We start from the raw sequence: 24915 nt of genomic DNA, 5'->3' as shown, positions 1-24915 counted from the left end.
ACAACACATCTACATGTACGTTTATCAAGACAATTCAGTGATTCCAACACAAGTCATATGTCCTGCTCTTTTATTTAAAGCTGACATTGCATGATATCAATAGCTGTGTTATGGCAATCAAAGTTTGTAATTTCCTGGACCTAGGGAGATCTCTCATCAGTAGAGCACTGGACTTGCAGGCTTGGAATCCCATGATTGATTTCTAGCACAACACAGGCCAGTGAACTGGTGTTCTAGTCTCTCTCTCACATAAAGATGACAACAAAAATTTTTTTAAAAAAATTTGGAGCCAGGTGTTGATAATTCTGATTAAGTGCACATGTTATGATGTACCTTGGTTCAAGCCCCTGGTCCCCACTTGCAGGGGGAACTTCATGAGTGGTGAGGCAGTGCTACAGGTAGCTCTCCCTTTTCCCTCTCAATTTCTGCCCTAGCAAATTAAATAAATGAATAAAAAAATTAAACTTTCCCTTACTTAGCAAATAAAAAGATATCATCAAGAGTATTGAGAGGCCATGGAAAGGGAAAAGCTTGCTGTTAATACTTTTGATGGCATTTTTCTTCTGCTTTTAGAGCCACAGGGTCCCTTCACTTTGCATTGGACCCATCAATTCTGTGTCTGGATCTGTAGTGAAAGGTGGGGAATGAGGAAGAGTTGGTGGGGAAATCTGGCATTCCAGGCAGAATCTGCTAGTTTCCCAAGTAACTCTACTGGTTCTTACAGCCAGGGACAAGCCCATGGGGCACCAGGCAATGCCTCTTCCTTTCTACTGCTTCCCCAAGAAACAACCCTGTTTCATTTCTGTGATCTCAAGTGTGTGCCTGTAGTCTCCAAGAAAACACCCTCTGCCAGAGAGAGAGAAAGAGAGAGACAGAGACAGAGAGACAAAGAGACAGAGAGAGAGAGGCAGAGAAACAGTGAGAGAGAGGGAGAGAGAGAGAAAGAGACTCAGAAGGGAACTGTGGTGACAGCTGATAGGGGAGCTGTGCTGGAACCACAGGCTGGGCTGAGAATGAGGGGAAGAACAAGCTTTCTAGTTCCTCCACACTTCCTCCCCGACGCTGGGCTGTGTTGGCTCAGTCAGTTGTCTTTGCACAGTGATTTGGATCCAGAACCTTGCATTGCATGGTTACAAGGTTGTCTCTCACTTCTAGCCATATCCCACTTCCTACTGGCTAAAACCAGTCCAGGGGCAATTCCACTGGTCTGCTATTAGGGTTCTAGAGAAATGAACAATGGAGAACCCCCTCCCAAATACACACACATACACACACACACACAGTGTGTGCATCACACACAGGAGATACACACAAAGTAGGAGATCCACACACACATCACACAAGTGAGAAATAAATGTAAACACTTGGATGTTTGTCACACACACACACACACAATCATAAGGAGCAGCTCTCCAAAGCTGAGAGTTATCCAGTCAGCAGCCTGCAGAGCCTGGGGATGAAGATCAGGGTTCCAGTCCCAGCCTGAAGACCACGTGCCCGTCTAGGAAGCAGCCTGGTAAGGAATTCTGTTCAGATGTGCAGGGTTACCTTTTTGTTCCAGGCAGAATTTTCACTGATTATACTAGGCACACCATACAGCTAGAGCACACACTGCTCTTCTCTGTCTGATATACATCCTGTCAAACTTGCACATGCCTACAATGTCTGAGACCTTGTTAAAGGGACATACAATTAGCTGTCACATACAGGAGAAGATGTCGAGGTCCCTCTGTGATCTATGGGAGTGGGGCAGGCCCTGAAAGAGGCACATCCCAGAGGGACCCTCTCAGCCCTTCCAGGGGGGCACCCGGCAGTCTTTGGATCTCTTGACACAGTGACACTTGAGGTAGCAAAGGTCTGCAAAGGGCTTGGGGACCCTGCCATACGGTAAAGCTAATCACACAGCTGGGGAGGAGGGTGGGGGGCAAGCCTGATCCCACATTCCCAGGAAACATAATGAGCAGATTCCTCAGGACCCCAAGCAATCAATCTTTTCCCAGGGAGGGAGGTCGGGACACAGGAAAAGGCTGGGGGCCGGGCGGTAGCACAGCGGGTTAAGTGCGCATGGTGTGAAGCCCAAGGACTGGCGTAAGATAAAGGCACTGATCCCAAGAGACCTGGTATAGAGTCGCAGGGCCAAGCTGGGAGACATGTTGCCCAGGTGGAGGGAATAATCTGCCCACAGAGCCCAGCTACTGTGGGAGCACCTCCTGGACAGCACCCAGTGTTTATTAGTACCAGAAACAACACTTTCGGTGTGGATCCTCCTTCCACAGGCAATCCCTGCAGAGATATACAGTAAAACCTTTCATGGGCCAAAGAGTTCAGTTGAAATTCTCAGTCATCACTTCAATGACACACTCCCACCCTGTAAAGCCAGGGCCTTTTGTGGCTTCTCTGTCTTCTCATGTCACTCGGATGTCTCTGAGATCACTTGGGGGCCCTCCATATTTCCTGATGTTACTTGGGCCCAGGTCTCAAGCCAGCAGGACAATGAGCAGTGTGAGCCATAGGACAGCCTGCGAAGGAGATACCCAGGTTGTCCTTGAGGATTCACCTGAGAAAAGAAGAAAACCAAACACAGAGGGTGTTGTGAGTATGTGCGGGGGGTGATGCTGACCTGGGGAGACCTGGGAGAGTAGGAGTCCCCCTCTTCAGATGCCAAGTACAGAGTCTCCATTCAATAAGGGAGTCAGTTTACCTTCCAGAACATTCCTTGCCATCCTGCTTGAGTTCTTCTACACTTAACATTTAAGGTAGTCTTGGGTTTCAAGAAAGGCATAGATAGAGGGGGTAGAACAAAGAGGGGCGTTCAGGGGTTAGCTGCCTTGCAAGGCAGCCAAGAAACCTGTGAGAGGGGGTTGCAGAGGCTTGGGTAGAATAGGCCCTGCAGGAGTCTGGTGGTAGCACAGAGGGTTAAGTGCATGTGGCACAAAGTGCAAGGACTAGAGTAAGGGCCCTGGTTCAAGCCCCTGGCTCCCCATCTGCAGGGGTGTCACTTCACAGGTGGTGAAGCAGGTCTACAGGTGTCTATCTTTCTCTTTCCCTCTCTGTCTTCCCCTCCTCTCTCCATTTCTCTGTCCTATCCAACAATGACAATATCAATAACAACAATAATAACTCTAACAATAAAACAAAGGCAACAAAAGGGAATCAATAAATATAAAAAAAAACTTAAAAAAATAGACCCTGCCTCTCTAGGGTAGGGGAGGAAGCATAATGGCTATGCAAAATACTTTCATGCCTGAGGCTCTGGCGTCCCACATTCAATCTCTGACAGCCCCATAGGCCAGAGATGAGCAATGCTCTGGTCTATCTATTGTATGTCTTTCTCTCTGTACTTCTCTCTCAGTAAAAAGGAAGAAGAAGAAGAGGAGGAGGAGAAAGAGGAGGAGGAGTAGAACAACAACAACAACTTGGGTCTCCCATATCTCACAGGAATATTCCAGGAGCCTTGCACCTGGAGTAAGACCTCCACCCCTTCTTCATTCATGAGGAAGCCAACCCCCTGTGTCCACCTCGGTGGCTGGGGAAACTTCTCACCAGACTTGCAGGGAGGGTTGTACTTGATGGTTTTGTTCTGCTTGCTCACAGGGTTGCTGACTTGGCAGGTGTAGGACCCAGACATATTCTGTTCGAGAGTGACTTCCAGCACATCTGTCCTGGGGTCTTCTCTATCTAAGTCTCCAAACCAGTTGTATTTCACATTGGCGTCATGGACTACACATGACAACTTCAGAAAGCAGAAGTTCCTTAGTTGGGAAGACTTGATTTTTATGGTGGGCTCATGCACAGGATCTAGAGAAGGAAAAGACATAGCATATGAGACAACGGAGGCAATGGAGGCAACCAGCGACCTTTAGAGGGAACTGTGAGAGGACCCCCTAAGTGTAGATGAGGCAGATAAGAGCCCTACAGCATCAGTGAGTGGCTGTGACTTCTGGGGTTAAGTGAAAGAGTTTGGTCCAGGAAGTGGTGCCATAAGCCAGAACAGAGATGGGGTGATGCTTCTGTGGCAGAGGAGAGTTGGAGCTAGACAAGGCACCCATCCCTTTAGTCTTAACTGCCCAGGACTCCTCCAGCAATGTTTCACAGCTAGTACCTTGGCCTTGTGTCCTTCAAGACTTTTTTGGGCTCCCTCTTGAGGCCAGAGGTACCACCTCCATATGGCAAAACATTTTTTGAGTGCTGACAGAGCTATTGAGAAGAGCCAGTTGTATAACTTTTACACATTATGGATGGCTGTGGATAGATAGAAGGCTAGATGGTTGGTGGCTAGATGATAGATAGATAGATAAACAGATGAATGGATGGATGGAGCAGTTATGAGATAAAAAGGCTAAAACATGGGGGCCAGCTGGTAGCACACCAGGTTAAGTGCACACAGTGTAAAGCACAAGGACCAAACCAAGAATCCCGGTTTGAGCCCCCAGCTTCCCACCTGCAGGGGGGTCATTTCACAAGTGGTGAAGCAGGTTTGCAGGTAGGTCTATCTTTTGCTCCCTCCTCTGTATTCACCTCCATTCTTAATTTCTCTTTGTGCTATCCAACAACAACAACAATAGTAGAAAAAAAGACGGCTTCCAGGAGTAGTAGATTTGTAGGCACCAAGCAGTAGTGATAACCCTGGAGGCAAAAAGGAGGAGGAGGAGGAGGAAGAGGAGGAGAAAACACCAGAGTAGAATGAAACCAGCCTGGGTCCTGAAATTGACTCTACTAGCGTGACATTATACAAAATAATTAGCCTCTCAAATTTCCTTGTCTCTTGTATAATGACTTTGCCTCATAGCACATGTTGGCAAGATAACAAGGCATCATCCATTATGGGTGGTTTTTGCAGAGTCTAAGTGTAGGATGCTTGTCATAGAGGCCTCATCATCTCTGCTACGTTAGTCCTGCTGGGGGGCAGGATAAGAAGAGGTGATTGCAGCATCTGTTTCAGTCTTGACTTGGTCCACTGGAACAAAAATCCTTTGTTTTTTGTTGTTTTTTTTTTTCCATTCTGGCCATGGGCAAAACACCAGCAGAACCAGTCTCTTTAGATGTCATGGGACTCCAGTGTAGCAGAGAACTGACTGGGCCAGAGCTCACAATGGAGCTTTATGCATGGTGGGGGAGGTGCTGAAGCTTTGCCAGGCTGGCCTCCCAATTCCTGTGTATCTGTCTCAGACTGCTGGATACTCCCTGTATGCTTTGATTGAGCCCCCTTGTGTACTGTTTCTCTCCTGGGATCCAAACTTATGTTTCATGCTTGGTTCATTCTATGGCATTTTGGGGAGGGTGGCTGAACCAGCAGGGGGCAGTCTGACTGCATGATTCCCCAGAGAACCACTGGAGGTTATACCCATGGCATCCTGAGAAGCTTAAAGCTAGAGTGTTTTTTTAAAAAAAAAAAAAAAAAATTGCAAGCTGGTTGTAAACGCATTAGTGTTTGAAGTTAGTTGATTATGGAGGGAGTTTTGCCACAGATATGGGTATAGAATTCAAATGTGGGTGTTCGTTGGGTTTTGCAATTCTGAACACCATTTTGTTTAACCATTGTAAGAGACCTGGACTTCTGCCTGCTCTCAGGACTGCCTGGGTTCCCACATGGGATCAAGAAGTGAGTGACAATGAGTCTGGCTGGAGGAATCTGAGTATAAGTACTTTGGCTGCACAAGTTTAGCATTACAAGTGTCTTCACTGTCATGGCCAATTTTGACCATCTCACTATCATGAAAGGGAGATGGAAACATCCTCATGACATGCTGGGAACTGGGCTCAGAGTAGCAAATCCTCTGGTTAGCACACCCTCTTCCTGGTGTGCCTTGCCCACCCCATACACCATGCCCTTAACTCCTCACCCCTACCTCCAAGACTGCCTCCCCAGTAATCACACTTCTGTTTTCTAACTGATTCCTGGGGTTTTGAATATTTAAATCAGTGATGCCAGGAGGTGATACATGTGGAAGAGCACACATGTTACAATGCACAAGGACCCAGGTTAAAGCCCTCAGTCCTCACCTGCTGAGGGGAAGCTTCACTGCATGCGCAGTGCTGCATGCATTTCTTTCTTTCTCCCTCTCTCCTTCCCTCTCAATTTCTCTGTTTTTATCCAATAAATAAATCAGTAAATGGGGGCCAGGAGGTGGCACAGCCGATTAAGTGCACATATCATCATGTACAAGGATCTGGGTCTGAGACCCCCCCCACCTTCAGGGGGGATGTTTGACAAGTGGTGAAGCAGGTCTGCAGGTCTCTCTCTCTCTCTCCTTCTCAATTTCTCTCTGTCTTGTCAAATAAAATAGAAAGGGGAGTCAGTCAGGCAGTAGCATAGCGGGTTAAGCGTAGGTGGTGCAAAATCCAAGGGTTGGCTTAAGGATCTCAGTTCGAGCCCCTGGCTCTCCACCAGCAGGGCAGTTACTCCACAGGTAGTGAAGCAGGTCTGCAGGTGTCTCTCTTTCTCTCCCCCTCTCTGTCTTCCCCTCGTCTCTCCATTTCTCTCTGTCTTATCCAACAATGACAACAACAATAACTACAACAATAAAAAAACAAGGGCAACAAAAGGGAATAAATAAATATAATTAAAAAATAAAAAAATAAATAGAAAGAACAAATGGAAAAAATGGCTGCCAGAAGCAGATCTGTAGTGCTGACACCAAGCTCCAGTAACAACGCTGGTGGCAAAATAAATAAATAAATGAAGTATTAAATGTTTAGATTAGGTCCATCCACCTGAACCAAGTTAGATTAACCAGTCCCTCTCTCTTGAGAACTTAAACCAAGACTCTTAAAGTCCCAATTTCCAGAGAAATACCATGAAAGTGGCATGACCCACATTTTCTGGGACCAAGGATTCTGGGCTGGTCCTGGTATTCCTCCCTCCTTCCATCAGCCCCTTCCTGATTCTTCTAATTCCTTGAATTCCTTTAAATGGTTTTAGCTTCCACAAATAAATCCTCCTTTCTTGTGAAAAGTACATTGAATTGACTTCTCTTCCTTTCCTTCAAAAGGACTTTATCTAAAGAGATGGTAAGTTCTTTCTTCAAGGACACACAGCCTGTAAGTGACTGACTGGCCAGGATTCTGAAATCAGGAATGTTCTCTGGATCCTTATTCCATCTGTAAGTAAGCAAGCACTAGAGACTCTGTCTTGTTCTCTATACCTGTCACATAGACGTGTGATGATAAATCTGTGATATAGACCTCAGGGGGAAGGTGTTGCTTATTAAGTTTATGTCACAGTTCCACAGATCAATAAACAGGTTCAGTGATTCATTCCTCAGGGCAGGACCCTCTAAAAAGATGGGCAGCCTCATAACAGAACCTTTTGCATCAGCCAGATGTCTGTATGACTGAACTTTTTTTCCCCCACTAGCCCATTACCCTTTTTAAGCCCTGAACTCCAGCCTTAAGGGAATCGTAATCTGAGACATGAGCGTGCCTGCCATCTTCCAAGTTCTGCTAGTAATGGTAAATAAATTCACTTTCTGGCACCAACTCATGCCTCCTAATAGACCTTTATCTACCTCACTACTTGTATATCTTAATCTATATCTAGTAATTTCTTTTTTTTTTTGATTTCTTTATTGGGGAATGAATGCTTTACATTCGACAGTAAATACAATAGTTTATACATGCGTAACATTTCCCAGTTTTCCATATAACAGTACAACGCCCACTAGGTCCTCTGTCATCCTTCTGTATCCTCCCCCCACACGCACCCCAGAGTCTTTTACTTTGGTGCAATATGCCACATATCTACTAATTGTTATCTGTTACTCTTTTACCTATGTCCATCATCCATCTCTCTATCAATCATCTATTCATCTGTAATGAATATTTATGAAGACTTTGTTCAGATATATCATTAAGATGAGCTGAAGATGACTTGGGCTGGACACAGGGGAGAATGGAGACAATAAAAAAGGAGCCATCTCTATTGCTTCCCTTCCCTTTAAACTTCAGACTCACTAACCTTGGTAAAGACTGGAAATGTCCCAGAGTTACCTACTTTGAGTCTGCTGTTGCAGCCTCCTTCCTGAGGGGAACTGGGTCTAGGACAATCTGTTTAGTCTGTACGGAATGTCTTATCTCCTCTTCCTAGAGTGTCCCAACGGTTCCCAAGCATCCATGCATTGAGCAGGTCCCCCACTCACCAAACACCTGTAACTCTATCTTCTTCTCCACTTCTTCTGAACTTGGCTTTGTCAACCTCAGGATGTAGACACTGCTGTCCTCTTTCTGGACATTATAGATATACAGTGTGGAATCAACACCAAGCTTCACTCTGCCAGAAAATTTAGTCTCATAGTAAAACAGATCTCCATCATCAAGATTCAAGATCTTCTGCACTTCAGAGAACATCCATGTGAGCGATGTGTAGGAGGGCAGGCCAGTGATATGAAGACTAACATTGCTGCCAGAGACACTGGTCACCAGAGGTATGAGGTCATCTGCCAATAAGCATCACAGGAAGTTTAGTGTCACCAGCAGTCCCTGAGGTCAGGCTTTGGCCAGGGGGATGTGAGAGGGAAGGAGGAAGGCATTTTTGTCTAGGGAACATGTATGAACTATTCTAGAGGGTCTGACCACCTAGCAGAAGGCCAGCAAACACTGGAAGTTGAGAATTGGCCATAGGGTCCTTGGATGAGGCCTAAAAACTACCCAATTTGACCCCAAACAAGACAAACGATCATGCAAGAGAAAGGACCCCCAAAGGAGTCTGAATCTGGCCCTGGAGCTTGCTCTTAGGCTCAAAGAACAGATTTAAATAAATGGTGACAAGCTACATGTCCCTTCCACTTGATGTCTAGCAGTGAATGCTGTTTATTAATTTTATCAGAGCACTGATCAGTTCTGGCTTATAGTGGTGTGGGGGATTGAACCTGAGACTTCAGAACCTCAAGCATGAGAGTCTCTTTGCATAACCATGATGCTATCTACTCCTATCCTGTGGATGTTATTTATATAGCTGGAATATTCAGTTCAAAGCTAACAGAGACAGACTTCTTTAGCCATGAAGTAATCTAGAAGCACAAAGGTAACATTCATAAAAACAGAGTACAAGTTTTTTACCTTTCAAGTTCTATTTATTTACTTTTGCTGTAAAAACATTTCATTGCTGATTTTACCATTTTGTTTATAATTTTCTCTACTTCCCTACCTTGATATGAATTTTTTAGAGACTAAGCTTTCTTACTTTCCAAAGTTGTCAATGTGGCTCATTCCCAATAAGTCAGACTTATTTCTAATTGCAATCATTTAATAATTGAATTAAGCTATATAACTATAGTAACAATTATAAAGTGGTTAGAGAGTAGCTAAACTTAATAGATACAGAAATCTGTTTGCATGTGAAACTGAAACAAATTGTTCTTTAACCTGGAAAATCTGTTAGAGTACATGAGAAAGGTTTACTCTACCTCAGACAACTAAAGACTCCATTGACTAAAACATACACACACACACACACACACACACACACACACACACACACACACACCTAATCTTCCATGCAGAATTTAGTAACAATGAAGCAGGGAAATGAGCCTATGCTTGACAGTGTTCAGTAGTTAGCAACTTAAAATCACCATTTCATGTTTACTGTCTCTCAGAACTTGTTTTATAATAATATTGTTTCCATTAATCCTAGCCTGTCTCTTTCCCTAGTGGGGAAAGGCTCTGGGGAAGCGGAGCTCCAAGGCACATTGGTGGGGTTGTCTGTCCAGCGAAGACTGGTCGCATCCTGCTAGCATCTGGAAACCAGTGGCTGAAAAGAGAGTTAATATACAAAGGCAAACAAATTGTTGAACAGTCATGGACCTAAAGGCTGGAATAGTGCAGATGAAGTGCTGGGGGGGGAAAGTCCTCCATTTTGTAGATAGCTAGTAGGCATATTTTAGTTATATTTCAAAGGGTCTATAGCTACACTAGTTTTTTTTTTTTTTTTTTTGCCTGAGCCTGAAATCTGATATGCAGGTGGATCCTAATTATTGTCTGGGGAGATGATGTCATGGCTGGGAAAAAGAGACCTGTCAATGCCCATGTTCAACAGGGAAGCAATTACAGAAGCCAGATCTTCAACTTTCTACATCCCACAATGATCTTGGGTCCATAATCCCAGATGGTTAAAGAAAAGGAAAGCTATCAGTGGAGGGGATGGGATATGGAGGTCTGGTGGTGGGAACTGTGTGAAGCTGTACTCCTCTTATCCTATGGTTTTGTCAATGTTACCTTTTTATAAATAAAAAATTAAAAAATATATTGTTTCCAATTTCTCAACAGAATCAAGGATATGCTCTAGACCAGGATACTGGATAGAATAGTTACAACAATTTTCTGCCATCAATTGACTACATTATGGCCCAACGGCCAAGGGAGTTTAAAAGAGTTCTAGTTTTTGTCAGGAAATCCTGAGGAGCCATATAAAGCATTAAGCCAGCTCCCCCTGCTCCACCCTGCATTCCTGATACTATGGCCTATCTACATAATCATTGCTTTGCCTGAAAGATCCCCACCCATTCCATTCCTTTGATCTATCTTCTTTCTACCCTTCCTGCCTCCAAGGTAGTATTAATCCTATCAGTTAAAACCCTTGCAACAGTTGCTAAGGAAGTTCCTACCATTCCAGCCTTTCTCCACTCCTTTTCTAGTCATTTCTGTTTCTGACTTGCCACTTCCAGGTCTCTTTTAAAAGACGTGGCTCTCTGATCAATATAGGGATATTGCATTGCCCCACCATGAGCTTGGTTCATGAGTCATCTCTCTCCCACGTCGCTGAGTGAGTAGCAGCCCAGGCTGGCTCTGGTCGAGTTCTCTCCAACCCAGAGAGTATGCACCCAGAAAGAGGCACCCCCACGCTAGTCCAGCAAAATAATAGTAATAAAAAAGACAAAGTTGAAAAATAAGAAAACACAGAACAGAACTTGTACTGGAATTAGTGCATTGCACCAAAGTAAAGGAATCTAGGGTGGTAGTGGGGAGGGTTCTAGTCCTGGAACATGTCAGAGGACATAGTGGGGGTTGAATTGTTATGTGGAAAATGATAAATGTCATACAGGTACAAACTACTGTGTTTTGTTTTTTGTTAACTGTATTTTATTGTTGACTGTAAGCCATTAACCCCCCCCCCCCATAAAAAAAGAGAAAAATTTGAATGTGAGAGATGCGAACGGGCCAGGTCTGAGTCATGGCCAAGCTAGAGGGAGGAAGAGCAAAGTCTCTAGGACTCAGAGAGAACAGAGCAAGAATGACTTAAGGAAGTAAGTAGTTTGGTTGATTAGAACACAGACAAGGGAGGAGAGGAAGTGGGTTCTCCCCACAGTTTCTGCAGCCATGGTCTCACACTCAACATTGTGGCTACTGTGGAGCTTGTAACAGAAGACTGAGAACCATCTTTAGAAAATCCAGACTGAAGGTATTGTCTGGGGAGATGGTATCAGAGTTGGAAATAGGACTAGAAAGCTGGGTCAAGGAAGACAGTAGGTCCCAAATATGGGAAAAGTATATAAATATCATTAACTGAAAACCCTATCGATTTGATCTGGGTCCATATTCCCCACCTCTTCAGAGCCCTGCCCCACTAGGGAAAGATAGGGACAGGGTGGGAGTATGGATCAGCTTGCTAATGCCCATGTCCAGTGGAGAAGCAATTTACAGTAGCCAGACCTTCCACCTTCTGCAACACATAATGATCTTGAATCCATGCTCCCAGAGGGGTAAAGAATATGACAGCTTTCAGGAGGGTTTGGAATATAGAATTCTGGTGGTGGGAATTGTGTAGAATTGTACCCCTCTTATCTTATGGTCTTCTTGATAGTTTTTATTTTATTTTATATATAAATTAAAAAAATGGTAAAAAGAAAATGCAGAGTGATCACAGCATGGAGAATAGACAAGATGGAGAGAAGCAGAGAAGAAAATGCAATTAAGATGGAATTATAAAAAGCAATTATACTGCTATAATAAGAAAAAAATGGCAGTAATAGAAAAAGGGTGACTTTATTTCTCTTGATCTCTAAATGAGTCCTAACTCTGCTGTCCCTGCTTTTCCTCCATTTGCACAATTTGCTCATATTGCACATTTTGCTCATATTTTGCTCATATTCATATTGAGCCCCAAGCCTTTCCAACACATGTGAGCTCTTGTGTGCAGGTAGTTGTGTGTGTGTGTGTGTGTGTGTGTGTGTGTGTGTGTGTGTGGTGGGGAGTATGGGGCACTGAGTAGGCCCTGAACTGAGTACATTATCAGCTATAGAGACAAAGACTTAGAGAGAGCTGTACTGATGGACCACAAAAAAAAAAAAAAAAAAAAAAAAGTGGCTCACTGCCTGAGCACAGGGGTGGGGAGAAAACGGGTCAAGGGCAGAAGAAAAGGAACTCCTAACCCCTAGTGTTGAGGAGACCCCTCTGATCTGGGCTCTAACCTTTGTTCTCATTTATCTCTGGATATTGGTTCCAGATGAAGCAACCCTTCCAGATTCTCTTTGGGAGCCTCCCAAAGTGCAGTTCAAATACAGCAACATCATAGAGCACGAAGGGAGGGGTAGGGTGGAAGGAAGTGAGTGGCTTTGCCAGGTAGCAGCAAAATCTCCCCACTTTGAGGGGTTTAGTTTAACAGGCCAAATTCTCCCAACAAAGAGCCCTGCTACCCAGAATGCCTGCTCTCCTCCTCCAAACTTCACCCCCCCCCCGCTGAGCACCCCCCACACCCCCTTTGGCATCTGTCCCACCTCTTTGTGGCACATCTCATAATACCTTGAGCTCTGGCCTCCAGGAAGAAAGCAGGCAGCAACATCAGCTGCAGAAAGCCCAGTGTCCCAAGACGTCCTTGTCCTTGCTGGCACATTCTATTTCGTGGATGCCAGGACCCCAGGACCCTGAGAGCAGGTTAGAAAGGGATGTGCACTTTCTGGCGCTGACACTCACAGTCCCATGCTCTCTCTTTCTCTTTCTTCTGTTGACTCCTGGGCAGGCACACAAACCCCAAAGAGGAAGAAGGTTCACAGCATTGGTCAGAAAAAGCACCAACAGTAGCGTGCTCGCTTAGTGTGCACTGGTGCAGAATTCCGAGAATCTATAACTCCTGCTGGTATCCCTAAAGGCATAGAAATGTTTCGAAAAGATGAACGTGCTTCCCCTTAAGCCAAACCCTCCCCCTCTGGCTTCCTGGGTGTCGCCAATGATGTCACAAAAGAGGAAGTTTGGGTGAAGAGAGGGGTGCTAGAAAGATATGACCTTATCCCAAAGACTCGAGTTCCATAATTTCGTAATTGAAAACATTTCAAACCCATGACATTTTTTTTGCCTCCAGGGTTATTGCTGGGGCTTGGTGCCTGCACTAAGAATTCATTGCTCCTGGTGGCCTTTTTTCCATTTTATTGGATAGGCCAGAGAGAAATTGAAAGGAGGGAGAGAAAAAGATAGACATGAGCAGACCTGCTTCACTGCTCATGAAGCATCCCCTCTGCAAGCCGGGAGCAGAGAGGTTCCAATACGACCCTTAAGCTTAGTACTCTGTGCATTTAGCTGGGCGTGCCATCACCATACCCCAAAACCCATGATTTATTTAAATAGCAAACAAAAACCAAACCAAAAGAAAACAAAAATAAAAATGTAGTCTACATATAATAATGCTTCATAGTACTGTAAGACTACTGGGAGTTCCACACCTAATGTGTTGTCCCCCACCCTACACCCATCAAGTTTTGAAGACAGTTTGCCTTATTATTGTTAATAATATTGTTATTTAATATTTTTCAATTAATAAAATGGAAACATCGAGAAGACCATAGGATAGGAGAGCTACAATCCCATACAATTCCAGACATTTCAAACCCATGACTTTTTTTTTTTGCCTCCAGGATTATAGCTGGGGCTTGGTGCCTGCACTAAGAATTCATTGCTCCTGGCGGCCATATTTTCGATTTATTGGATAGGCCAGAGAGAGACTGAAAGGACAGAGAAAGATAGATATGACCAGACCTGCTTCACTGCTTATGAAACGTCCCCACTGCAAGTGGGGAGCTGGGAGGCTCCAATCCCACCCTTAAGCTTAGTACTATGTGCATTTAGCTGGGCGTGCCATCGCCATACCCCAAAACCCATGATTTATTTAAATAGCAAACAAAAAACAAACCAAAAGAAAACAAAAATAAAAATGTAGTCTACATATAATAATGCTTCATAGTACTGTAAGATTAGTGGGAGTGCCACACCAACTGTGTTGTCCCACACCCTACACCCATCAAGTTTTGGAGACAGTTTGCCTTGTTATTGTTAATAATATTTTTATTCAATATTTTTTTAATTTATAAAATGGAAACATCGAGAAGACCATAGGATAAGAGGGCTACAATTGTACATAATTCCAGACATTTCAAACTCATGTCTTTTTTTTTTTTTTTTTTTTGCCTCTGGTAAGTTTTGTTTCTGACTGCATCCATTACAAAGTAAGACAAACTCAGGCCAACTAATTAGAAGCCACACAAACTGATATGACTCCAGTATATAAGTGACATCAGGGTGGCAGGGTTCAGGCTGGTAGTGTTGCTGAACTTCACTTATGGCTGGTCAAGGAACAGACTGGTAGTGGCTTAGGTGGGCATTCGACTTGCCCCAGTGATGGCTTGTCTGCTTTCCTTACCAGCTGTGCCACAGGTGCTATTGTCCTTAGGCATTTTTGGCCATCCAGCAGCCACTGGGTCTCATATTTGAGAAATAGGTGATGAGTCTGTGCCATGGCCCAAGTTTTTGGGTCAACATTCCCCGGTTTATGCCTCTAAGTTCATCCACAAGCAGTCTAAATGGCTTGTGGATAAAACAGTCTTTCTTCCAGTGTCCTTTCTCTTTGCAGTAAAATCACTGATCTTCCCCTACCCTTAGCCTAATCTTTCTGACTTTTCAATTCCCTCTGGGCACTGCCCCAACTTTCTTTTTCTTTCTTCTCAAAGTCCAATGTCAAAACATTTGCCAACTTCTTAAAACCACTTTGAGTAATTTCTACCAATTTACTGGCCATCTTTCCTATAAATCTTTCTATCTTCTGTAACTTTATTCTAATATCTGGGGTGGAATTGAGCAACAAAAGGCCAAATTCAATGCCATTCTATTCTCTGGGGCTTCCAGGTTAATTGGGATGTATATACAGCAAGCCTCCATGAGGCATTCTAGGAACGTTGAAGGGCTCTCTGTGGGCCCCTGCACAACCTTGCTCACCTTAGAGAGATTTGTGGGGCATTTTGCAGCCGCTTGGAGAAACTGGCAGTGCGATTGAAGGGGTGTCACAGCTGCAGTCGTTCATTTGTGACCAGTAAGACATACAAAAAAACCAAATTGTAGTTCACTAAAATTGATAAGCCAATGACTAGAATTGGCTTATATATCTTTATATAATTTTAGAAGGCCTTTGTAACAAACAGGTATACCAGTATACTATATAAAGTCAATAACCAATATGCTGACATGATAAAATGATTACCATTTCTTTAGCATGAATTTAAAACTGCTTAAACAATTTAAGCACAATATTAAAACTTAGTTTGCTGCTAGGATCTTTACTCATCAGAAAGCTATCACACCCTTGGAGTGGCTATGAGTAAGGGTGGATATAAAACTCTACTAATAGATTTTACACTTTAAAACTCTGATATGGCAACTTAAAAAGGCTAAAATAAACCGATAGCTTAAATGTTCAAAATAATCTTTTACTTTTACGTCACCTTAAAATAACAATTTTAGACTAAATAATTTTGCTAAATCAGAATTTGCCAAACATCAAATCTTTTATCAGACCAGAAACACCATGTACCAACTTGATTTCTCAAGAATAAATCTCTGACAGTGTTCTAAAACAAGCCAGATGATTTTTTTTTCAGATAGATATTTTCTTTTTATTTCTTCAAATTTGTTACCAGGAGTGACTGAAATAAAAAAACAGAACTGAGTCCCATCATCATCATCATCAGCATGGCTTTAAGAAGACTGGCCAGGTAAATATTGCTTCCCATTTTCAACCAGTGAAGAGTTGCCAGTGATAAATACAGCTAGCAGTCTGTTGAGAAAGGATGAGATGTGTTCTATAATACAGCATGCCTGTTCACAGAGCGGGTGGTGGGAAATCTAGGAAATGACTTAAATGAATTTCTTGATTTCATCGTACAAGACAAGCACAAAAGCACACCCCATGCCCCGGAGAGTCCCGGAGTCGCTGTCGCCTTTTCTACCTGAACCACACTCACTGCTGCCTCCTCCTTCCCAACATGACAGACTCCGCCTTGTCCTTCGCCAAGGACTTCCTGGCAGGGGGGTGGCCACTGCCATCTCCAAGACCGCCATGGCGCCCATCGAGCGGGTTAAACTGCTGCTGCAGGTGCAACATGCCAGCAAGCAAATCACCACTGACAAGCAATATAAGGGCATCATGGACTGCGTGGTCCGTATCCCCAAGGTACAGGGTGTGCTGCCCTTCTGGAATGGGAACCTAGACAATGTCATCAGACACTTCCCCACCCAGGCCCTCAACTTTGCCTTCAAAGATAAATACAAGCAGATCTTCCTGGGAGGGGTGGGTGGACAAGAGGACCCATTTCTGGCGCTACTTTGCCGGCAATCTGGCATCAGGTGGTGCAGCTGGGGCCATGTGCCTGTGCATCGTGTACCCTCTCGATTTTGCCTGTACCCGTCTAGCTGCTGATGTGGGCAAAGCCGGAGCTGAGCGAGAATTCAAAGGCCTCGGTGACTGCCTGGTTAAAATCTACAAATTGGATGGGATTAAGGCCCTGTACCAGGGCTTTAATGTGTCTGTGCAGGGAATTATCATCTACCGGGCTGCCTACTTTGGTATCTCTGACACAGCAAAGAGAATTCTCCCTGACCCCAAGAACATGCACATGTTTGTCAGCTGGATGATAGCTCGCTCAGTCAGTCACAGCCCTGGCCGGCCTGGCTTCCTACCCATTTGATACTGTCCGATGTAGAATGATGATGCTGTCAGGGTGCAAAGGAACTGACATCATGTACACAGGCACAATTGACTGCTGGAGGAAGATTGCTTTTGATGAAGGATCCAAAGCTATCTTCAAGGGGGCCTGGTCCAATGTTCGCCAGATAATTTTTAAAAGCAGAAAGATATGAAGAGGAAAAACCAGAGCAAAAGCCTCAGGCATGAAAATCATTAACATAGCCACTGTGTTATCTTTCACTCACCCAGGCCAGTTCTACCTCTTTAGCTGAGAAGGTATTTGAAAACTTTTACATATCAATACTCTTTCTGCCATTTGTCACACAGTCAAGATCGAGACACACCCTAGGTGTGTGATACCTATTTTTAAGAGGCTCTGTTTTAATTTTAAAGAACATAAATTTAAAGGTTATATTATTTAATCTCATGTAGCAATCCCTGTAAGCCAAGATGGTCAAACTAAATTCAGTTTAACTAAATTTTACTTTAAGTTTTAAATAAACTCCAGTTACTTAGAGAGTTAACACATATTAGTGACAGTGCTTCTCAGAACATTTACAGTGCCAGACAAATGCCAAATTTGCTGTGGACCAATTTTCACAAAATAGTTCACAGGGCATTTTTTGGGGGCCTTTTTCAGCTACATACATAGATAATTTGCATTTCAGTTTGGAGATGAAGAATTGCCATGTTAAATACTTAGACTTTTACTTTACATCCTCAGCTACCTTAGAAAATTAATTTTACCTTTATATTACCACATAAGAACTGTGTTGGAAACTCCTTTTTTTTTTAACTTTGTCTGGTAAAAATGTAGCTTCAAAGTTACTCACACTTTTAACCTTAAAATTAATGTTTCTTAGGCCATAAAACCAAACTTAAAGCACACATATAAACATGTAGTCTATAACACACAAGAAGGAAAACTTTTATTCCCAAGACATATCATAGTCACCTGGTTATTTTTAGACATCTGGGGCTGATTGCTTAGGGAAAAGAACAGCTTTTAACCAGTACAGGCACAATTTAGCAACATATCTGGTCAAACACAAATTCAGATCTGCACTGCCTTAGCTGAGCCATTCTCCCTCACAGTTTTCAAGACAAAACATCTCACATTCATACACCAAGATTTCTTCCTCTGATCTCAAATGCTGTGCAGTGAGACATGGTAGCTTCTAGGCTGGTCTTATTCTTAGCCTGACTATTTCCCATGTCAGTTAATTTTAACTGTCTTTGATTCAAACAGATTCCCAAACCTAGAAACAATCTAACTAGCCCCAGAAAAACAAAGAGGAAGAAACACATTCCCTCTGCTTCTCTCCATGAGAAGCCTAAGAGGGCCAAGGACTGTTTCTGGACATCTCCAGCCAGCCTGCCTTAATGGAAATTCTTGCGTCCAGTGTTCCAAGTAAGGCCAACCAAGTTTCAGAGGGCCCTGAATAAGACTCCTCCAAAATGGGTCACACACCAAAGAATTCAATCATTCAAAACACTCACCAACAAAACACAACTTGCCAGTCAGAAGAGCGCGCTGAAGATCATTGCAGATAAAAATCAGGTCAGGTCCAGACCAAAACAGAAAAAGGCCAGGAAACAGGTACTCCAAAGAGGAAAGCTAAAATGACCAGGAGCCTGTCTCCTGGGGGGAAGTAACAGAAATCAAACCCTAAGCGAAGAGGAGAGCAACTAGGATGACCAGGACAACAATGACTAAGATAACAAACAACAAGGAAACTCAGCTGCAATGGGTGGTCAGAAAGCTGTAAAGATCCCTTCGTGGTTGCCAAATGTTAAGTTTTGTTTCTGACCGTACCCATTACAAAGTAAGTAAACTGAGACCAACTAATCCGATCCCACACAAACTGACACAACTCCAGGATATAAGTGAAGTATAAGAAATTATTCTTACATTTGAGTGAAAATAAGGCCAGTCCACATACTTACAAAGAGAAAACACCAAAAGACAAGAGACAAAGACAGACCTCAACTGAGTGATCCCAGGCCCGTACCAAATATGGTCCTGTCGCTCTGAGATAACCAGGCTTAAAATTCACCCTCATTTAAAAGGGAAAAGTGAAGGGGGGTCTGCATGATTGGGGTGGTCTTCATGTCCTTGATAATTTATCTTTGGGGAAAAGGTTTCAAGGGGAACATTCTATTCTTATCTTCCAGGGAGGAAGCAAGCAGTATTTACAGAAGCCAAGTAGACAAATTAACATATAGTTGAGGAAGCATGGGTTACATGGTATGCAGTTTCAAGGTAAACATTCGTATCTGCCAAGTGCGGAGCTGAAACAATTAGTGCATTAGTGTAATTTCATCTTATCAATTTTTTTTAAATTTCTTTATTGGGGAATTAATGTTTTACATTCAATAGTAAATACAGTAGTTTGTACATACATAACATTCCCCAGTTTCCCATATAATAATACAACCCCCACTAGGTCCTCTGTCATCCTTCTTGGACCTGTATTCTACCCACCCACCCATCCCCACCCCTTTTACTTTGGTGCGATACGCCAATTCCATTTCAGGTTCTACTTGTGTGTGTGTGTGTGTTTTTCTGATCTTGTTTTTCAACTTCTGCCTGAGAGTGAGATCATCCCATATTCATCCTTCTGTATCTTATCTAGTTTCTAAGAGATCTTCTCTGCTTCAATGAACTAGTCCAAATTTGGGGAATTCCATTCTCTCAACCTCCAGGGTTATTGCTGGGGCTTGGTGCCAGCACTAAGAATTCATTGCTCCTGGCGCCATTTTTTCTATTTTGCTATATAGGACAGAGAGAAATTGAAAGGAGGGAAGGAGATACACATGAGCAGACCTACTTCACTCCTCATGAACTCCATATTCAATCCCCTACCTTGAAAGCTTTCCTATTCTTTATCCCTATGGAAGTATGGACCAAGGATCATTATGGGTTGTAGAAAGTGAAAGGTCTGGCTTCTGTGATTGCTTTCTCACTGAATATGGGTGTTGGCAGTCGACCCATACTCCCAGTCTGTTTCTCTCTTTCTCCAGTGGGGCAGGGATCTGGGGAGGTAGGGTTCCAGGATATATTGGTGGGGTTGTCTTCCCAGGGAAGTCAGGTTGGCATCATGGTAGCATCTGGAACATGGTGGCTGAAAAAGAGTTAAAATATAAAGCAGAACACATTCTTGACTAATCATTAACCTAAAGACAAGAATACTGCAGATGAAGATTTGGGGGGTGGGGGGGTGTCTCCATTCTGGAAAAAGCTAGTAGGTCTATTTTAGGTATATTCCAAGAGGCCTATGACTTTACTAGTTTTTGTCTGAGTCTGACAGCTAACATGCAGCTACTAAGAGCTGGTCTGATGGTTGGTTCAGAGCCCAGTACTGGAAAGATGGGATCTGACTCCTGCATATGTACTGACACACACTACAGCTCTCTGTCACACTAGGCAGGACTCCACTAGGCAGTTTTTAGGCTGACACTGGACAGGAGCCCATTACTCATGGAATAGTCCCTTTGATAGAAAGATCCAGGAGATAGGAGAGTCTTGAGGAATACTATCTTCTGCCCCTCAGCCCATCATGTTCTTCCCTTTGCCTAGATCTAATTACCTCTCCTGAGAAAGAAGAATATGAGATCTGTCTGAGAGGGAAGAGAGTGAGTCCACCTCTGGAACAGTCTCAGTGGTGCTGGGCAGTGAGTTTCTCCTGCTCCCAGCTGGAGGGGGACACTCTCTTCCACTGACTGAAGTGACCCTCTGTAAGTACCTGGGGTTGGCTGTGCCTGTCAAAGAGCACTTGTCAGAGGTTCCTGTGTTATGAGCCAGCCCTCTTGGTGACGGTCCTGAGGGGACAGGCGAGACCTCCTGGCCACACAGAACCCATGATAACTCCAAATATCTAAATAAGTTAAAAAAGAAGAAGAAGAAGAAGAAGAAGAAGAAGAAGAAGAAAGAAAGAAAGAAAGAAAAGAAAAGAAAAAACCCCACAGACACTCACAAAAAAAGAAAACTCAAAATTCCCCCAAACTCTCTGAAACATCTCCTAGTAAACCTGGTCACTGAGTTTAAAATTGGTCTGGGGAAAGCACAGGAAATTCACCATGGGGTCAGCCCATGGGAGAGGAGTCAGGTGTCCAACCAAGCTAGAGAAATGGGTCAAGCTGACGTTGTTATAGCTGGGCTGTGGCCTCCGGGAATTGGGGGGCATCCGGACCATGTCTTTCTGCCACTTGTTGCCTGAACCCAGGCCAGGAAGGTGTGTATGAGCTCTATGGCCCCTAAAGATGCCCAGGTAGGGTCTTCTGGTGCTTCTAGGTATGATTCTAAGACTGCCTTCCCAGGCTGCCATTGAGTCCTCCAGCCCTCCTCAGGGTTTAGATCTGCTTCAGAGTCCAGATGTCTGGAAATTGAGATGGTTGCTGACATGAGATGTAAGGATTTCCTCCCCAAACTCTTGTCATTTCCGCAGATGTCTTGGGTTCTCCCTGGTCTCGGGACTCCCATGTGGCTATCCCTGGCTAGACCCTGACTTCTTCATGTCTCCATAATTCTGAAAGTTTGGGATATTTTATAGTTTCCCTCTGTTCTCTAACAGAACGGTAGCAAGTTTGGACACCTCTTTCTCCAGCAGAAGCTGTGAAGGCAATTTCCACTTCATCTCATTCCTGTAAGGAAGGAATAGATTTTAGGAACCAGCAGCAGAGCTGAGACCCCTTAGGTAGTACACCACAGTTCTCAAGATCATCTCGGTCATTTACAAACTGCTGTAAAGATCTTGGGGGGAGTTGGGCGGTAGCGCTGTGGGTTAATTGCACGTGGCACAAAGTGCAAGGACCAGCATAAGGATCCTGGTTTGAGCCCCTGGCTCCCCACTTGCAGGGGAGTCACTTCACAGGCGGTGCAGCAGGTCTGCAGGTGTCTATCTTTCTCTCCCCCCGTCTTTCACTCTCTCCATTTCTCTCTGTCCTATCCAATACAATGACATCAACAAAATAATAACTACAACAATAAAACAACAAGGGCCACAAAAGGGAATAAATAAAGAAAATAAAAATAAAGAAAAAAGATCCTGGAATGCAAGCATCAACCTTGTTCTCTCTCCATGCAGAGCTCTAACTAAGCCTTCCTTTGGGGAAGGCTAGAAGGTTCTTCAGCTTGCCTTCTATTTCTACAGAAGAAATATAAGTGAACTGATGGAGGAGGAGTAGGAGAGCCTTTACTATTTCTATAAAGGCTAGCAAGGGCAAGATTCCTTTTCCTGGAAATACTTCTGGTTCCTACCTGCCTGTTGTCTGAGAGGGAGAGAAACTCAAGAAATATCCTAAAGAGCTCACTTTGAAGCACAGGCATTCACATATCATAAAGAAGAGAATCCTGTTATACAACAGAACAGGAACTGTGAAATCCCAGGTGAATCAGATAGGAAAGGTGAAACAGAATGAAAATATGAATTGAGTTCTTGGTCACACCTCAGTGTTTTCAAGTGTATGCATGGAGGGCTTTGAATTTATGTCAAAGTCACACTCCACGGTTGTTGCAGTTTTTGTCTTTCCTAATTATCACTGTATGAAATTACTGTGGTTTTGAATTTTGAAGGGTGGGATTGCTTGCTGCCTCATGGAATTGCAAGTCATAGGTGCCTCTGGGTATCACTTGTTGAATAATAATTGTGCTCATTCCAGATAACAGTGTCAATAGTGAAGCTGGTGTTAGTTTAAGGGAGAGAATGTACAAGAGTTGATGGTCCTCACTTGCTCTGCCTCAGTCACTCATGTCTCCAGCACACTAGTGACCCCCACGACAGGTGTGTGCATGCACTTTTCTTCTTATTTGCTTAAGATCTACTTCTTGGTGAAGGAAACCTCAAGTCTCAATTTCTCTTCCTTTGTCTGATACACCACTGAGAGACAATCTCCACTTTGACCTTGGGCTCTCCCGTTTTCTTTCTGTCCAAATCCATATGCCCTTGGCTTTCCAGCTCATTTCTCGCCACTGGCCTCTTCTGGGATTATTGCCTTGCTGGATCATCAGCTGTCACATCACTGCCCTCTCTTCTGTCCTGGATTTCACCCTGGTCTCAGAGATCTTTAGCTCAAATCTGAAATCCTTGGCCCTCTGTTCTCAGTGTCAGACCTTCTTCTAAAGATTCCTGTTTGTGACAGCTTGTACTGCCACCCAGGGTGCTTGTGGGTTTGAGGTGGACCTGATGCTAATGGGAGTTGTTCTTACTGCAAAGATACCTCCAAAGATGCACACACAGAACAAACATTGGAAGTGCAGTAGCTTAGGGAGGTGGCTCAGTGGTAGAGCACAGAACTTGTATGCATTATGTCCCAAGCTTGATTCCTGGCATTCCATATACGTGAATGGTTTTCTGGTTCTCTCTCATTAATAAGTAAGATTTTAAAGAGCATTAGAAGAGATGCCAGGTAGTGGCACACCTGGTTAAGCTCACACATTACAGTGAGCAAGAACCCAGGTTCAGCCCCATGGTCCCCACCTGCAGGGGGAAAGCTTTGTGATTGGTGAAGCAGGCTGCAGGTCTATCTATCTATCTATCTATCTATCTATCTATCTATCTATTTATCTATCATCTATATCCATCTCTATATCTGTTTTCCCTTCCCGTCTCATTTTTTCTTTGCATCTATCCAATAATAAATGAATAAAAATATAAAAAAGAAATAAAAAATTGAAGCACAGAAGCATTACTTTGGCATGTACCTAGATAGACCACATGCTGGGGAAACCAGGGTGACTGGGTTTTGCGAGGTTATAGTTGCTTCTATCCCTTCCCAGAACCACAGCAAATACCTCATTGCCAGCCCACTCCTCTTTAGCCTCAGTTGGTGTCTTCCTGGAGGGCTACCCAGGCCTAATGATCTGTCCAAGGATCACTACCTAACTCAAGTGCCCCCAAGGAGCCAGTAGGAGCCTTTACTGCAAATGCCTCATCTTCTCCCTCTGCTCTGTCCTCCACCCTTCATCCCCACAGGGGCAAGCACATTTCTTCCTCCATAATCTCCCTCACATGCTTCTCCAGCCCATGGTCATGGGGCCCACAAAACCCGAGAATGTGAACATAATTTTTTATGGCTAAAATGACAGTAGACAAGAAACAGTGCTCAATATGGCAAGAGAGCTAAGAATTTACCAGTTTCTTTCTGTCCCTCCTCTTATTTATTTCTAAGAAGGGTGGGTCTTTGGGGTGGTGACACGGTCTCCTCAATTCTCACCTTTACATATGTAATGAGTCTCATACATTCTTGGAGAGTTCTTCTTCCTCTTGAAGGGAGCCACCAAGAGTATTTTCAGGACACACACATATTCACTTATTTTATTTATTTATTTATTTATTTTTTTTATTTATTTTTCTCCTCCAGGGTTATTGCTGGGCTCGGTGCCTGCACCATGAATCCACCGCTCCTGGAGGCCATTTTTCCCCCTTTTGTTGCCCTTGTTGTAGCTTCATTGTGGCTATTATTATTGCCCTTGTTGACGCAATTCGTTGTTGGATAGGACAGAGAGAAATGGAGAGAGGAGGGGAAGACAGAGAAGGGGAGAGAAAGATAGACACCTGCAGACCTGCTTCACCGCCCGTGAAGCGACTCCCTTGCAGGTGGGGAGCCGGGGGCTGGAACCGGGATCCTTACGCCGGTCCCTGCGCTTTGTGCCACATGCGCTTAACCCACTGCGCCTCCGCCCGACCCCCACTTATTTTATTTTAACAAAAGAAAGAGATACATAGGAGTACAGAGAGAAAGAAACAGAAAGACCAGAGCACTGCTCAGCTCTGGCTTGTGATGCTGGGGACTGAATCTGAGATTTTGAAGCATAAATTTTTTTTTTCATAATCATTATGCTATCTCATCTGTCCTATATTTGTGTGTGGATGTGTGGATGTATGCGTGTGTGTGCGTGTTCATGTGCGTGTTTGTGTGCATGTTAGTGTGTGTGTGTGTGTGTGTGTGTGGTGGGTGTGACAGAGAGAGAG

General features: G+C 43.9%; 1 protein-coding gene and 1 pseudogene across 1 annotated transcript; one reads left to right on the top strand and one right to left on the bottom strand.

The window, feature by feature from the left end:
• Positions 1–2123: 2123 nt before the first annotated feature.
• On the bottom strand, positions 2124–13136 carry LOC103119318 (CD48 antigen). Its single transcript, XM_060197664.1, has 4 exons — positions 12739–13136; positions 8139–8435; positions 3544–3798; positions 2124–2557 (listed from the first exon to the last, which is right to left on the bottom strand). Exons 1-4 carry the CDS (start codon positions 12827–12829, stop codon positions 2478–2480), a joined length of 723 nt encoding a protein of 240 aa, XP_060053647.1. The 5' UTR covers positions 12830–13136; the 3' UTR covers positions 2124–2477.
• A 3052-nt stretch (positions 13137–16188) lies between these two features.
• LOC103119317 (ADP/ATP translocase 2-like) lies at positions 16189–17700 on the top strand (annotated as a pseudogene).
• The last annotated feature ends 7215 nt before the right edge of the window (positions 17701–24915 follow it).

Source organism: Erinaceus europaeus, chromosome 9 (genome assembly GCF_950295315.1).
Source record: "Erinaceus europaeus chromosome 9, mEriEur2.1, whole genome shotgun sequence".
Taxonomy (NCBI): Eukaryota; Metazoa; Chordata; class Mammalia; order Eulipotyphla; family Erinaceidae; genus Erinaceus; species Erinaceus europaeus.
This window is presented reverse-complemented; position numbering and strand designations above follow the sequence as displayed.